Source organism: Sorex fumeus, unplaced genomic scaffold (genome assembly GCF_029834395.1).
Source record: "Sorex fumeus unplaced genomic scaffold, SorFum_2.1 ptg000013l, whole genome shotgun sequence".
NCBI lineage: Eukaryota > Metazoa > Chordata > Mammalia > Eulipotyphla > Soricidae > Sorex > Sorex fumeus.
The window spans coordinates 22,412,184-22,427,327 of NW_026606070.1; the positions used below are offsets into that span (position 1 = coordinate 22,412,184).

A 15,144-nucleotide genomic window follows, 5' to 3' on the forward strand; every position below is an offset into this window, starting at 1 on the left:
TTACTTTAACAGGTTATCTGTTTTCAGGCACTCAGGTTGTTTCCAGATTCTGGCTATTGCGAACACTGCTGCAATAAATGTACAGGGGCAGATATCATTTCTACTGTACTTTTTTGCACCTTCGGGGTACATTCCCAGAAGTGGTATTGCTGGGTAAAATTGGAGTTCAATTTCAGTTTTTTTGAGAAATATCCATATTCTTTTCCAAAATGGCTATACCAGTCAGCATTCCCACCAACAACGAAGGAGAGTTCCTTTCTCTCCACATCCATGCTAACACCAGTTGCTTTTGTTCTTTTGGATATGTGCCAGTCTCTGTGATATGAGATATCTCATTGTTGTTTTGATCTGCATCTCCCTGATGATTACTGAAGAAGAGCATTTTGTCATGTGATTTTTGGCCATTAGAATTTCTTCTTTGAGAAAGTTTCTGCTCATTTCATCACCCCATTTTCTGATGGGATTGGATGTTTTCTTCTTGTAGAATTCAACCAGTGCCTTGTATCATGATCACAATCACGATCATCCTGCTGTTTGTCGATTGCCTCGAGCAGGCACCAGAAACGTCTCCTTTGTCCTAGCCATGAGATTTTAAAAAGTACCATATTCAAGTCTCTTTCAGGGTTAGGAGAATGAGACCCATCATTGTTACTGATATTTGGCATCTTGGGAAAGCCACAGGGAGTTTGCCAGACTCTGCCATTTGGGTAGGTTACATTCAGTAGCCTGCCAGATTGTCCAAAGTAAGAATGAAATAATAAGATGTTGCGCGACCATGAATGCGGCCACATGCTTCCAGGAGCTGGGTTTTATAAGGGTCTTGGCGGTTGACGGGATTACACGGCACTGGGGAGCAGTTGGTGGGTGTGACCCCTGCCTACTGGAAGATGGAGGATCTGGGTGGAGGATGCTCAGCCCCCATCCGAGCAGGCTTGGAGATCTCAGCCCTGGGACCCACATGCCTTTGTTCCTTTGCACCTTCATGCATGTGGATAGTGGTCTCAGCATGGTTGTGGCTGGTTCCGGAGTGCCTTGTATATCCTTGATATTAACCTCTTATAAGAAGGGTATTGGATAAATATCCTTTCCCATTTTGTAGGCTCTTTTTATCCTAGTTTCTTTTGAGGTGCAGAAGCTTCTTAGTTAAAGATAGTCCCATTTATTCAAGGGTGAGGAGGACTGGTTTGTGGTTGGAAGCTTGCCTCAAGTGTAGGGTGAGGGAGCAGTTAGTATAGAGAAGGAACCACTATGACAATGAGAGTTGGAAATGATCAGTTTAGATAAGAACTGCATGCTGAAAGTGCATAAAGAAGCAATATGGTACGGCAGTACCATATTGCAAACCATAGTGCCCAAAAGGAGAGAGTGGAGAGAGAGAGAGAGAGAGAGAGAGAGAGAGAGAGAGAGAGAGAGAGAGAGATGAAAAGTGTCTGCCATAGAGATAGGCTGAGGCGATGGGTAATGGAAGGGAAACAGGGAACATTGTGGTGGAAAATATACACTTGTGATGGGATGAGTGCTGTGAGTTAGAACACTGTATAACTGAAACCCAATATGAAAATCTTTGTAACTGTTTATCTCACAGTGGTCCAATTTTTTAAAAGTTTTATTTACCGCAGGGAGACAAAATAATTACCATCATAAGAAAAATCCAAATGCAAAAAAAGTTAATGTGATATATCTTAGGTGGTTGGGTTGGTGTAGGAAAACAATATGTAAAACAACTCTATTATAAATAATGTCATAAATATTGACATCTTAATTAAAATTAACTTAAAAGATAAAATGATAATGAAATATTACCTTACACCAGTGAGAATGGCCTTTGTCAAAACAACCAGAAATCTCAAATGCTGATTATAATGTAATGGAAAAGAATCCTCTGGTTCTACTTGTAGTATTGTGAACTGGCTGTCTTTATGGAATACAGTATGTATTCCCATAAAAAAATTTAAAAAGTGAACGACTAGATGAACCAGCATTTCCTGACCCTGGCATCCATCTCAACACACATAAATACTAATTTAAAAAATGATATATAGAAATCTACATCCACTGTATCACCATTTACAATAGGAAATTGAGACAATCCAAGGGCCCAACAACAGGTGAGTAGATATAAAAAATATGCTACTCAGCTATCAGAAAAGATAAATTCTTACACTTTCTATAATATGGATGAATTTAGAAAGTATAATATTAGGTGAATAATTCAGAGAAAATGACAATTTTTGAACAATCAATATTGAAGATATATCTATCTATATATACATATATATATAAATAAAACTACACAGAGGCATTAGCAGTGACCAATGGAAAGAATTCCTTAGACTGGTAACAGAATTAAAGAAATAGAGGAAAGGGTAGATGAGACGGGTTCTAAAAGTAATGGCAGAAAGTTTTGGCACTCTGGTGGTGGTTGTGATGAAGTAATATTATACTGCAAAAGGTCAAGCTTTAACATTATGGTCAACAGTGCTACCTCAAGAATAAAAAATAAATAAAAATTAGAAATCAAACACATTTTTAAATCCAATATATTTATTTTGCATGTTGAATTATTGCAGAGAAATACAAATTAATGAATGTATTTCACTTATTACATTTATAAATCATGTGACTTTTGGATACTAGCCATCTTTTTCCTCATATCATAATTTCTGAAATATACTCTCACCAAAATTGAACACTGCAGAATTGATAATGAATATAGAAAAAATTAAACTATGTTATTGAACAACTACTAGTACATTCATAATAAACTTTTCTCTCATAAAGTCAATAAGTAAAAGAAAAATACATGTTAGAGGCACCAATATTGATACACACTTTGTGACTATAATTTGCTTTGTCACTTCAGTGGTTTCATTGCTGTTTAACTATCAAGTATTAGTATCTTATGAACCACGCATTTAGCATTTAGCACTAAATTTCTTCCTCTGTTTAGTTAATGTGGTCTTCTTGAATATTTAGAATTTATGGGGATGTTTCAGAATCCTTAATATACCCCTGAACTGTTGGAGTTCTCCCTGGCATGACCACTGGGCCATTAGAAATTGCTGGAACTGAAGGGAATTTGCCCGGACTCAACTTCTCTGGAACTGGGCTGTTGCCAGGGAGAACTAGTCATCTAACTATTATTTTTCAGACAATATGTAGAACCCATTATTATTTTTTTCTGCAACAAACAATGTGTAAAGAATAAGTTTGATAAAAATTTTACTACGTGGTTCTCATATGCCCAAGTATTCATGGCCAGCAAAAAAAAAAATACGTCAATGTCAAGAAGGTTCTTGGGTGGAAGATTACAAAAAACAGGCAGTGACTATGATTATAAGCAATCAATCAATACAGGGTTATTTTCATTTCTAAAGCTGCCCTTGATGCCCACCTGCAATAAGAGCTACTTGAATTAAAAAGATTCAAATTGAAAAAGAGCTAGCTTTGTACTTTCAGCTGAGCTTTGTTGTTGCTAATAAGAGATTTTTGGAAGCTACAGCAACAACAAAAAGCTAATTTTCACAGCTAATACAAATGATTTCAAAAATATCTGTAATACTACAAGAGTCCAACAGCTGACAGAATCTATATTCCTCTAAATATCAGTATCATCTACAATGTCATTCTGTTATCTAACAGCTACTTTCATTAATGAGAGATAAGGAAAGAAAAGTGATGTCTTTTCATCTATGGTTATGAAAAAGTAGTATAGTATTCAGTGAGCACTGACACAATAACTTGCTGTATTGGAGAAAAAAAAGACAAACTTTATTGGGTAGATAAAAGTGAGCAGTAGACAGAGGTAGTGCAAGGATTAAGGCTTTTATACACAACAGACTTCGATACCATGAACCACATATGGTCCGCTGAGCATTCCCAGAAGTAATCCCTGAATTCAGAGCCAGGAAAAAGCCCTGAGCACAACTTGGAGTGGTTCCCCAGAAACAAAGGGTAATAGAATGTGAAGGGAGAAGAAATAAGAATTCAGAAGAAAAATATAAAGTCTTTCATAAAGTTAAGTAGGACAATGGCTACAATAGATACTTAGCTACATATATAAGTAGTATACATAGTGGTACACATACAGCCTTTCTTGGAATTAGATTGCAAATATAAACATTATATTCACATTTTGTAATTATTACTCATATGAAAGATGTATCTAGATATTTTCACTTTGTGTCTAGAAAACATTGTGTCTAGGAAAAATGGCTCTGAGAACATTTTAGGTCATGGTAAACTTATAAAATTATTTTTTCATGACACTCTGAGACACATGGGCAAGGAAGAGTAATAGTCACAGAATCATTGACTCCCCAGATCTTGAATCACCTCTTTTTTCCCAAGCAGATGAAAATCTCTTAAAGCAGATGAAACCTCAGTTTTAAGGATGAGTGTACTCTCGTTAACTACAGACATTAGTTAATATCAGTAAGATAGCATCTTAAATTTAAAAAAAGAGGGAAAAAAATGAACCTCTTTGATCTTGAATAGGATTAAATTGTTGACCAAAATCCTGTGCAGTCATTGTTTTTCAGAGCCAAAACAAAACACTGGGCCCTAAGAGATGATGATGTGAGAGTTTGGGACATCAGTATTAAATCCCAAACTGTAATTCAGAGTCAAATTCCTGGATATTTATAGGTTCATAGTACAAAGATATAAAGTGTGAAAATGGAAGAGGTTGAAATGTATGAAATAGGTTATATCAGAAGTATTCCCATTCAGGCAGTAATAGCAAAGCCTATCCTTACATTACATTTGTTCTTTTATTCTATCATTTATATTTACTACTTACTTCTTTAAATTCATGTTCTTTTTTTTCTTTTTTGCTTCCTTAAATTCAGTTTTTTTTTAAATTTTATTTTATTAGTGAAGCACCATGAGGTACAGTTGTAGATTTACAAGTCTTTGTGCTTGGGTTTCGGTCATACAATGATCAAATATCCATCCCTCCACCAGTGCCCATTTTCCACCACCATGGATAATATCCCCCCACCCCTCCTCCCACCCCGCCTCTGTGGCAGGGCATTCCCTTTTGTTCTCTCTCTCCTTTTGGGTGTTGTGGTCTGCAAAAGAGGCATTGAGTGGCAAACATGTTCAGTCCATAGTCTACTTTCAACATGCATTTCCCCTCCTGGGAGGATACTCCAAACACCCTTTATTTGGTGCTCCCTTCTCGATTTGACCTGCCCTTTCCCCTGGAATACCCGGCTGGCCTCTAAGCTATGGAGTAATCCTCCTGGTGTTGATCTCAGCTATTCTTGGGTATTAATCTCATATTTTGTTGTTTTATATCCCCCAGATGAATGCAATCTTTCTATGTCTATCCCTCTCTTTCTGACTCATTTCGCTTAGCATGATACTTTCCATATTGTACCACTTGTATGTAAATTTCATGACTTCATCTTTTCTAAGAGCTACATAGTACTCCATTGTGTAGATGTACCAAAACCAGTCATCTGTTCTTGGGCACTCAGGTTTCTTCCAGTTTCTGGCTATTGTAAAGAGTGCTGCAATGAACAAACAAGTGCAGATGTCACTTCGACTACACATTTTTGCCTCTCTGGGGTATATTCCCAGGAGTGGTATCGCTGGGTCAAATGGGAGCTCAATTTCTAACTTTTTTAGAAACGTCCATACTGTTTTCCAGAAGGGCTGAACGAGTCGGCATTCCCACCAAGAGTGAAGAAGTGTCCCTTTCTCGCCACATCCACGCCAGCATCGGTTGCTTTTGTTCTTTTGAATGTGGGCCAGTCTCTGAGGTGTGAGATGGTATCTCATTGTGGTTTTGATCTGCATCTCCCTGATGATTAATGATGTAGAGCATTTTCTCATGTGCTTTTTTGCCATTCGGATTTCTTCTTTGAGAAAGTTTCTGTTTATTTCATTGCCCCATTTTTTGATGGGGTTGAATGTTTTTTTTCTGTGGAGTTCAACCAGTAATTTGTATATCCTTGATATCAACCCTTTGTCAGATGTGTATTCGGTGAATATCCTTTCCCATTCTGTAGGCTGTCTTTGTATTTTGGTCACTGTTTCTTTGAAGGTGCAGAAGCTTCTTAGTTTAAGATAGTCCCATTTATCTATCTCTGATTTTACTTGTTCAGCCAGTGGCGTGGCATCCTTGAAAGTACCATTAGCCTCAATGTCATGGAGGGTTTTGCCAACTTTGTCTTCAATGTACCTTATGGTGTCTGGTCTGATGTTGAGGTCTTTAATCCATTTTGATCTTACTTTTGTACATGGTGTTAGGCAGAGTTCTGAGCCCATTTTTTTTGCATGTAGCCGTCCAGTGATGCCAGCACAATTTGCTAAAGAGGCTTTCCTTACTCCATTCACATTACTTGCACCTTTATCAAAGATTAGATGATCATATGATTGAGGGGAGATGTCAGTGTATTCAACCCTGTTCCATTGGTCTGCAGTTCTGCCTTTGTTCCAGTACCACGCTGTTTTAATTATTACTGCTTTGTAGTAGAGTTTGAAGTTCGGGAGGTTGATTCCTCCCATTTTCTTTTTCCCAAGAATTGCTTTAGCTATTCGCGGGGACTTATTGTACCATATAAATTTCAGGAGTGTTTGCTCCATTTCTTTGAAGAATGTCATGGGTATCCTTATAGGCATTGCATTGAATTTATACAATGCTTTCGGTAGTATTGCCATTTTGACAATGTTAAGTCTCCCGACCCATGAGCAGGGGATATCTTTCCATTTCCTCATGTCCTCTTTTATTTCCTGAAGTAGCGTTTTGTAGTTTTCTTTGTACAGGTCCTTTACTTCCTTAGTTAAGCTGATTCCTAGGTACTAGATTTTCTGGGGCACAATTGTGAACGGGATTGTTTTTTTCATGTCGCTTTCTTCTCTCTCACTGTTTGCGTATAGGAAAGCCATGGACTTTTGGGTATTGATTTTATAGCCTGCAACTTTACTATACGTTTCTATTGTTTCTAGGAGTTTTTTGGTGGAGGTTATTGGGTTCTCTAAGTATAGTATCATATCATCTGCGAATAGTGAGAGCTTGATTTCTTCCTTTCCTACCTGAATGCCCTTAATATCTTTTTCTTGCCTAATCGCTATTGCAAGTACTTCCAGTACTATATTGAACAGCAGTGGAGAGAGTGGGCATCCTTGTCTCGTCCCTGATCTTAGAGTGAAGGCTCTCAGCTTTTCCCCATTGAGGATGATGCTTGCTGTAGGCTTGTGGTAGATGACTTTAACTATGTTTGAGGAAAGTCCCCTCTACCCATTTTGGCTAGGGTTTTCATCATAAAGGGGTGCTGGATCTTGTCAAATGCTTTCTCTGCATCTATTGATATGATCATATGCTTTTTATCTTTTCTTTTGTTGATATGGTGGATTATGTTGATTGATTTCCGAATGTTAAACCATCCTTGCGTCCCTGGGATGAATCCTACTTGGTCATGGTGTATGATCTTTTTGATGAGTAGTTGGATTCTATTTGCTAGTAGTTTGTTGAGGATCTTTGCATCTGTGTTCATCAGGGATATCGGCCTGTAATTCTCTTTCTTTGTGGTATCTCTGTCTGCTTTTGGTATCAGTGTGATATTTGCTTCATAGAAACTATTCGGAAGTGTTTTTGATATTTCAATTTCATGGAAAAGCTTAAAGAGGATTGGGAGTAAGTCCTCTTTAAAGATTTGGAAGAATTCACTAGTGAATCCATCCGGGCCAGGACTTTTGTGCTTGGGGAGAATTTTTATTACCATTTCAATTTCCTTGATGGTGATAGGTCTGTTCAGGTATTCCAGGTCTTCTTGGTTCAGCCTTGGGAGTCTGTAGGAGTCTAGGAATTTATCCATTTCCTCGAGGTTTAGATGTTCCGTGGCATAAAGTTTCTCAAAGTACTCCCTGAGGATCCTTTGAATTTTTGTAGTTTCTGTTGTGATGACCCCATTTTCATTTCTGATTCGGTTTATTAGGGTTTTCTCTCTCCCCTTCTTTGTGAGTTTTGCTAGAGGCTTATCGATCTTGTTAATTTTCTCAAAGAACCAGCTTTTGGTTTCATTGATCTTTCGGATTGTTTTTTGGGTTTCCATCTCGTTAATCTCTGCTCTGAGTTTTATTATTTCCTTCCTCCTCTTTGGGTTGTGCTCCTTTTGTTGGTCCTTCTCCAATCTCTTAAGCTGTGAGGTTAGTTTATTTATGTGGGCTCGTTTCTCCTTTCTGAGGAATGCTTGTAGAGCTATAAACTATCCTCTTAACACAGCTTTTGCTGTGTCCCATAAGTTTTGGTAACTCGGGTCCTCATTTTCATTCGTTTCTAGGAATCTTTTGATTTCCTCTTTGATTTCCTGTCTAAGCCACTTGTTGTTCAATAGTGCACTGTTTAATTTCCAGGTGTTTGATTTAGTTTTCTGTTTTTGTGTGTGATTTACTTCTAATTTAAGCGCATTGTGGTCTGAGAAGATTGTTGATACAATCTCTATCTTCTTAATTTTATGGAGGTATGTTTTGTTACTCAGCATGTGGTCTATCTTGGAGAATGTTCCATGTACGCTTGAGAAGAGTGTGTATTCAGCCTTTTGAGGATAAAGTGTCCTGTATATATCTACTAAGTCCCTTTCTTCCATTGTTTCCCTCAGATGAATTATGTCCTTGCTAAGCTTGAGTCTGGTTGATCTATCCAGAATTGACAAAGCGGTGTTGAAGTCTCCCACTAGTATTGTGTTGCTATCGATGTCTTTTTCCAAATCTATGAGTAGTTGTTTTAAGTACTTTGCTGGTCTCTCATTAGGTGCATATACATTTATTATTGTAAGTTCTTCCTGTTGTACAGATCCTTTGATCAATAAGAAATGGCCTTCACTGTCTCTTATGACCTTCCTCACTCTGAAATTGATGTGGTCTGATATTAAGGTGGCTACCCCAGCTTTTTTATGGGAGCTGTTTGCCTGTAAGATTGTTTTCCAGCCTTTGACTCCGAGTCTGTGTTTGCTTTGACTATTAAGGTGTGTTTCCTGTAGGCAGCAGAATGTTGGGTTCAATTTTCTAATCCATCCTGCCACTCTGTATCTTTTAGTTGGTGTATTTAGCCCATTGACATTGAGAGAGATTATTGTTATGGGATTTTGTCCCATTGTTCTGTTGAAATTAGGTGTATTTGAGGGGCCTGTCCTGTCTTAAAGTAGCCCATTTAGTTGTACTTGTAACCATGGTCTTGAGTCTATAAAGTTCCTGAGCTGTTGTTTGTCTGTGAAACTGTGTGTTGTTCCTTCTATTATGAATGAGAGTCTCGCTGGGTAAAGTATTTTTGGAGAGGCATTTATTTCATTGAGTTTTTTCACTATGTCCCACGACTGTTTTCTGGCCCTGAGTGTTTCATCAGAAAAATCAACTGTGAATTTTAAGGATGCTCCTTTGTAAGATATTTCTTTCTTCGATCTTGCTGCTTTCAGAATTTTGTCTCTGTCTAAGGTTTTGGTCATTTTGATCAGAATGTGTCTTGGGGTATTTTTATTCGGATTTCTTCTAGCTGGTACCCTTCGGGCCTCCTGAACGTGGTTACAAGTTTTCTTCAGCTCTGGAAATGTTGTAGCAATGATGTCTTTGACAGTTTCTTCTTCATCAGGGTTTTCTTCCTGTCCCTCTGGGACTCCAATAATTCTTATGTTACCCCTCTTGGCTTCATCATGATCTTCTCTTGCCATCTGTTCCCAAACTGTGAGTCTCTTTTCCATTTTCTGCTCTTTTCTGGCGAGTCTCTTAACTTCATCTTCGAGCTCACTGATTCTGTTTTCAGCAGCTGTTACTCTGCTTCTGAGGCCTTCCACTGAGGTTTTCAATTCTCCTACCAGGGTTTTCAGGTCCGACATTTCCGATTGCATTTTTCTCATTTCTGCCTTCAAATCCTCTTGTCTTTTATTGGCATTGCTTTCCATTGTTTCTTTTAGTTCCCTAAGCATCCTAAGTAGCTCCCTTCTGAATTCCTTGTCAGAGAGGTTGTCTAACACTACAATACTGTTGGTGTCTTCTGGGCTAGCCTCTTCAATAAGAAAGTTTGGTGGGCTTTTGCTTTGCTTTACCATTGTGACCAGTGTGCTTTAGTTCTTCACGTTCACTGTTACTATTCTGGTTGAGTCAGGAGAGAGTTCCCGGATCCGTTCAGTTTTGTTGCCTCGGGATGTGATGTTGCCTCAGTTCCTGTCCTCGTTGAATGAGGAGAGACTGCCAGGAGCCGTTCAGTTTTGTTGCCGAACAATGGGCCTCGGTTCCCGCCAGGCACAGATTATACTATTCCCTCTTATAGTGGGAAAGGATTTTGGATAAGATTTTGTCAATGGTAGTCACCCATCTAGGTTTCTGAGTTTGACTTCTTCTCAGTCAGGCGTTATTCTTTGTTTTATAACCGACATTGAGTGAAACTTTTGGAGGAGGTCCTATTTGGTACTGAGCTTATACAGCTATTTTCAAACAGGTCTTTGTTGGAAATTGAGTAGGCTAGTGGGCTGTTGTTGGATTGTAGTAGAAGAGGTGAGAAATTTTTGGTTCATATTAGGCGGCAAGTTTTGGGATGAGAGTCCTGAGTGCTTGATGTGAGTGATATAACTGGGGCCGAGTAGAAGGCCACGCCCACTTTAAGAGGCCACGCCCCTTTCCTGGTGGCCATGCCCCTCGCCTGTCCCAGGCAATTCCCACCCAGGATCCTGGAATGGAGGAAGGGTGTTTGACAGTCTCCCCACTGGGCTTCAGGCGGGAATCTGAGGTGCGGCTGGGGGGGCAGGAGCACTTCCTGGCTGGGCGCCCCCTACCCACCTGGAGGGAAGGGGCCGATGGACTAAATTCAGGTTTTTTTTGGTTTGTTTTTGTTTTTTCTTTTTTTCTTTACTTTATATGAGTAGACTAGTTAATACACATATACACATAAACAAAATTCCGGGCTGGAAAGATAGTACAGTGGGTAAAACATTTGTCTTGGATGCAATTGATCCAGGTACAATTGCTAACACCCCTTATTGGCCTGTCCCCACCAGGAGAGATGCGTGTGTGAAGAGCTGGGATTAAGCCCTGAGCACCATCAGGCATCACCAAAAATAAACAAACAAAAAGGAAAAGAAATCCCTTTCGGGTTCTATAATCTACTACCCTTGGGGAATTTGAGCTATTTGAAAATTACTGAGTTTAGGAAAAAATGTAATGGAAGTATGTACTGAACAAGTACTATGTAATTTAGTTTTTTTTAAAAAATATATAAATTTTTTCACAATATTTAATTCTTTAATATTCGAACACCATTTGCACCTTCCCACCATCATATTTTGGATGTTTCCATCCTGAACTCCAAACCCTGCCCACAAAACAGAACTGAAATAAATTATTTTGTATTATTGGCTAGGAATAATCTACTGAAAATGAATCAAAAAGCTTTCTTAGAGGAAAGTGTGTGAAGATTGTTGTATTTCACCCAGGAACTAATAAACCCTTCCATAAGAGAGTAGTAACATGTTAAAGATTTAGCCGTGTGTGTGTTTCCCCCTAAGATTGGTTGCTTTCTACTCTAAACCCCTTCAAATGTGGTATATTACTGCTGGTATATTAGTGGTGTAAGTATGAGATGCTGTGCAGTCCATGAATAGATTCACTGGTGGGTGAGGCTCTTCTAGTGTGTGGAGAACAGCAATGAGTATGGCAATGAGTATGGAGGTTTTCAGTTGCCAGGGCTGGCTCTGTTGGGGTGGGGATGGAAACTCGCACATCCCCCCTCCATTAATTTATTTTTGTCAACAAGATTGGGAGTACTGATAAAAGAAATATGTTCCACTAACTCTACATATTTGAATAACTATGGGTTATATAAGTTCATATTAAAAGTATAAAGTACAACTGAAAGTTAGAAATATATAGATATGAACAGAAGCTTCATAATATAAAGATAAAAAAATAATCTTTGGGTTTGGTTGTTAATAATCAGTCCACGAACATTTATGTAAGGCTATTGAGAAAAATCTTTGCTGTAAAAGACAATGTGACATCACACAAATACCCAGTGGTGCTGATTGAACCTGATATGATATAATATCACTGTAACAGAAAGGAACAGAACAAATGTTCTCTTTTGGTGCAAAGGAAAAAAGAAAATAAGAAAGGGACAAAAAGAAAAGGATGAAAGTACTTTTGAATTTCATAAATTTAACATAGAAAGATATTTATGGCAAAAGAGGTATAGTACAGCAGGTAAAATGATTCCCTTGCATACAGAGAACCTGAATTGAATTTCTGAAACTCCAAATATCCTCATGAGCCAGCCAGGAGTTACCCCTGAGCATAGAGGCAGAAAGTAAGTACTGAAAGCACATGAGAAAATGCTCTACATCATTAATCATCAGGGAGATGCAGATCAAAACCACAATGAGATACCATCTCACACCTCAGAGACTGGCCCACATTCAAAAGAACAAAAGCAACCGATGCTGGCGTGGATGTGGCGAGAAAGGGACACTCCTTCACTGTTGGTGGGAATGTCCACTGGTTCAGCCCTTCTGGAAAACAGTATGGACGATTCTCAAAAAATTAGAAATTGAGCTCCCATTTGACCCAGCAATACCACTCCTGGGAATATATCCCAGAGAGGCAAAAATGTATAGTCGAAGTGACATCTGCACTTGTTTGTTCATTGCAGCACTCTTTACAATAGCCAGAAACTGGAAGAAACCTGAATGCCCAAGAACAGATGACTGGTTAAAGAAACTTTGGTACATCTACACAATGGAGTACTATGTAGCTCTTAGAAAAGATGAAGTCATGAAATTTACATACAAGTGGTACAATATGGAAAGTATCATGCTAAGCGAAATGAGTCAGAAAGAGAGGGATAGACATAGAAAGATTGCATTCATCTGGGGGATATAAAGTAACAAAGTATGAGATTAATACCCAAGAATAGCTGAGATCAGCACCAGGAGGATTACTCCATAACTTAGAGGCCAGCCGGGTATCCTAGAGGAAAGGGCTGTTCAGATAGAGAAGGGAGCACCAAATAAAGGATGTTTGGAGGATCCTCCCAGGAGGGGAGATGCATGTCGAAAGTAGACTATGGACTGAACATGTTTGCCACTCAATGCCTCTTTTGCAGACCACAACACCCAAAAGGAGAGAGAGAACACAGGGGATTTCCCTGCCACAGAGACAGGGGGGATGGGGGGATGGGGGTGGGAGGGATATTATCCATGGTGGTGGAAAATGGGCACTGGTGGAGGGATGGGTATCTGATCATTGTATAATTGAAACCAAAGCACAAAAAATTGTAAATCTACAACTTTAAAAAAAATAAAATAAAATAAAGGGAAAAAAAAAAAAAAAAGTAAGTACTGAGCACCAATGAATGTCACTCAAAATATATATATATATATACTAAAAGATGATGAAAAATTGGTTTTTCTACACCACCAAAGTGTCCCAAACCCTTCACCAATATACTTGTTTTGTTTCTAGTCTATCTCTTCATTTCTTCCAGTTCATACTACCTTCTCTAGTAATCTGTTTTGTAACCCAAGGTCATGGATTTTTTACTTCGCTACTTTCTCCTTGTCTTATTTCTAGAGGAGTGAGATTATCCAAATAATTGTCCTTCTCACTCTCACTTATTTTGTTTAATACAATGTCTTCCACTTCCATCTAAGTTGCTGTGAACTGTAAGACTACATTTTTTCTTACAACTGCATAGTATTCCATTGGATATAAATGCTATAGCTTCTTTATCCAATCATCTGCCATTGGACATTTATGTTGTTTCCTTATCCAAACTATGATATTAGTGCTATAATGGATAAGGCATGAATTTTTTTTCAGATTAATTTTTTGGGGGTTTGGGGGCTAGATATCAAGAAGTGAAATCATTAGGTCATATAGGAGCATTATTTTCCCATACTTTTTTGAGAAATTTCCATGGATCCAAAGAATCTGACAACATTCCAATTCCACTGACAGTGAAAGAGAGTCCCTCTTCTGTCCTATTGCCAACACTAATAGTTTTAATATATATATATAATGCTCTTTTCACTGAAGTGAAAGAGCATAAATATATATATATATATATATATATGCATTGAATATGGTTCTTTTAAAATCTCAGGGTTAGGAAGAAGAAGACGTTACTGGTGCCTGCTCGAGGCATATATATATATGCCTATATAACATATATATGTTATTTTGACTTATATCTCGCTTACATCTTCGGCCTCAGGAAATCAACCTGAGGCTGAAGATGCCCCAGGCATTTCCCAGAGACTCAGGCAGGTGTATGTTGTCAGTGTACAAATTGTTACAGCAGGCTTGTCACCAGGATCTTACATTCGGTAGACTGGGAACACCTGCAGGGCCAAGATCACCCCAAAAGCCTCCATCTTCACCCGGAGAGCCCAGCAAGTTACTGAGGGTATCCAGCCCTCACGGCAGAACCTGGCAACCACCCATGAGGTACCAGATATGCCAACAACAGTAGATAAAGTGGGTCTCATTTTCCTAACCCTGAAGGAGTCTCCAGCTGAGTTGGGAAGAACGAGAGAACTTGTACTAAGCAGACCACATGAAAGTCAATGGGCAAGAAGGCGCCCTGCAAGCAGCTGAACACCGAGGTGGCCCGCAAGAGCATGCCAGCCAAGGACAGTGTGAAGAAGCCACACCACTACCGCCCCTACACCGTGGCGCTGCGGAGATCCACCGCTACCAGAAGTCCACCAAGCTGCTCAGGTGCAAGCTGCCTTTCCAGCGGCTGGTGCACAAGATCGCGCAGGTCTTCAAGACGAACCCTCTGCTCCCAGAGCTCAGCCTTCTTAGCGCTGCAGGAGGCTTGCAAGGCCTAACTGGTGGGGCTCTTGGAGGACACCAACTCCTCAGCACATTCCCCGCCAAGCGGGTCACCATCATGCCCAAGGACATCCAGCTGGCATGCCACATCCTTGGATAGAGAGAGCATAAAGTTTACGATGCTAAATTCTCAGGGCTGGGACAAATGGAGACACTACTGGTGCCAGTTTGAGTAAATCGATAATTAATGGGATGACAGTGATAGTGACAGTGACATCTCCCTAATTATAAGATATATATAAAAAAAGTAAAAAAAGTAAAGGCCCTCCCGTTGATCGTCGATTTGCTCGAGCGGGCCCAGTAACGTCTCCATTG

General features: G+C 39.2%; 1 protein-coding gene across 1 annotated transcript; it reads left to right on the top strand.

Annotated features, from left to right (window-relative positions):
• The first annotated feature begins 14,548 nt into the window (after positions 1–14,548).
• On the top strand, positions 14,549–14,929 carry LOC130020597 (histone H3.3C-like). Its single transcript, XM_056111186.1, has one exon. It carries the CDS (start codon positions 14,549–14,551, stop codon positions 14,927–14,929), a length of 381 nt encoding a protein of 126 aa, XP_055967161.1.
• Positions 14,930–15,144: the final 215 nt, after the last annotated feature.

Bases quoted from the DNA above. Each gene is read 5' to 3' on its own strand.
- LOC130020597 (XM_056111186.1), top strand. From the start codon at position 14,549: ATGAAAGTCAATGGGCAAGAAGGCGCCCTGCAAGCAGCTGAACACCGA.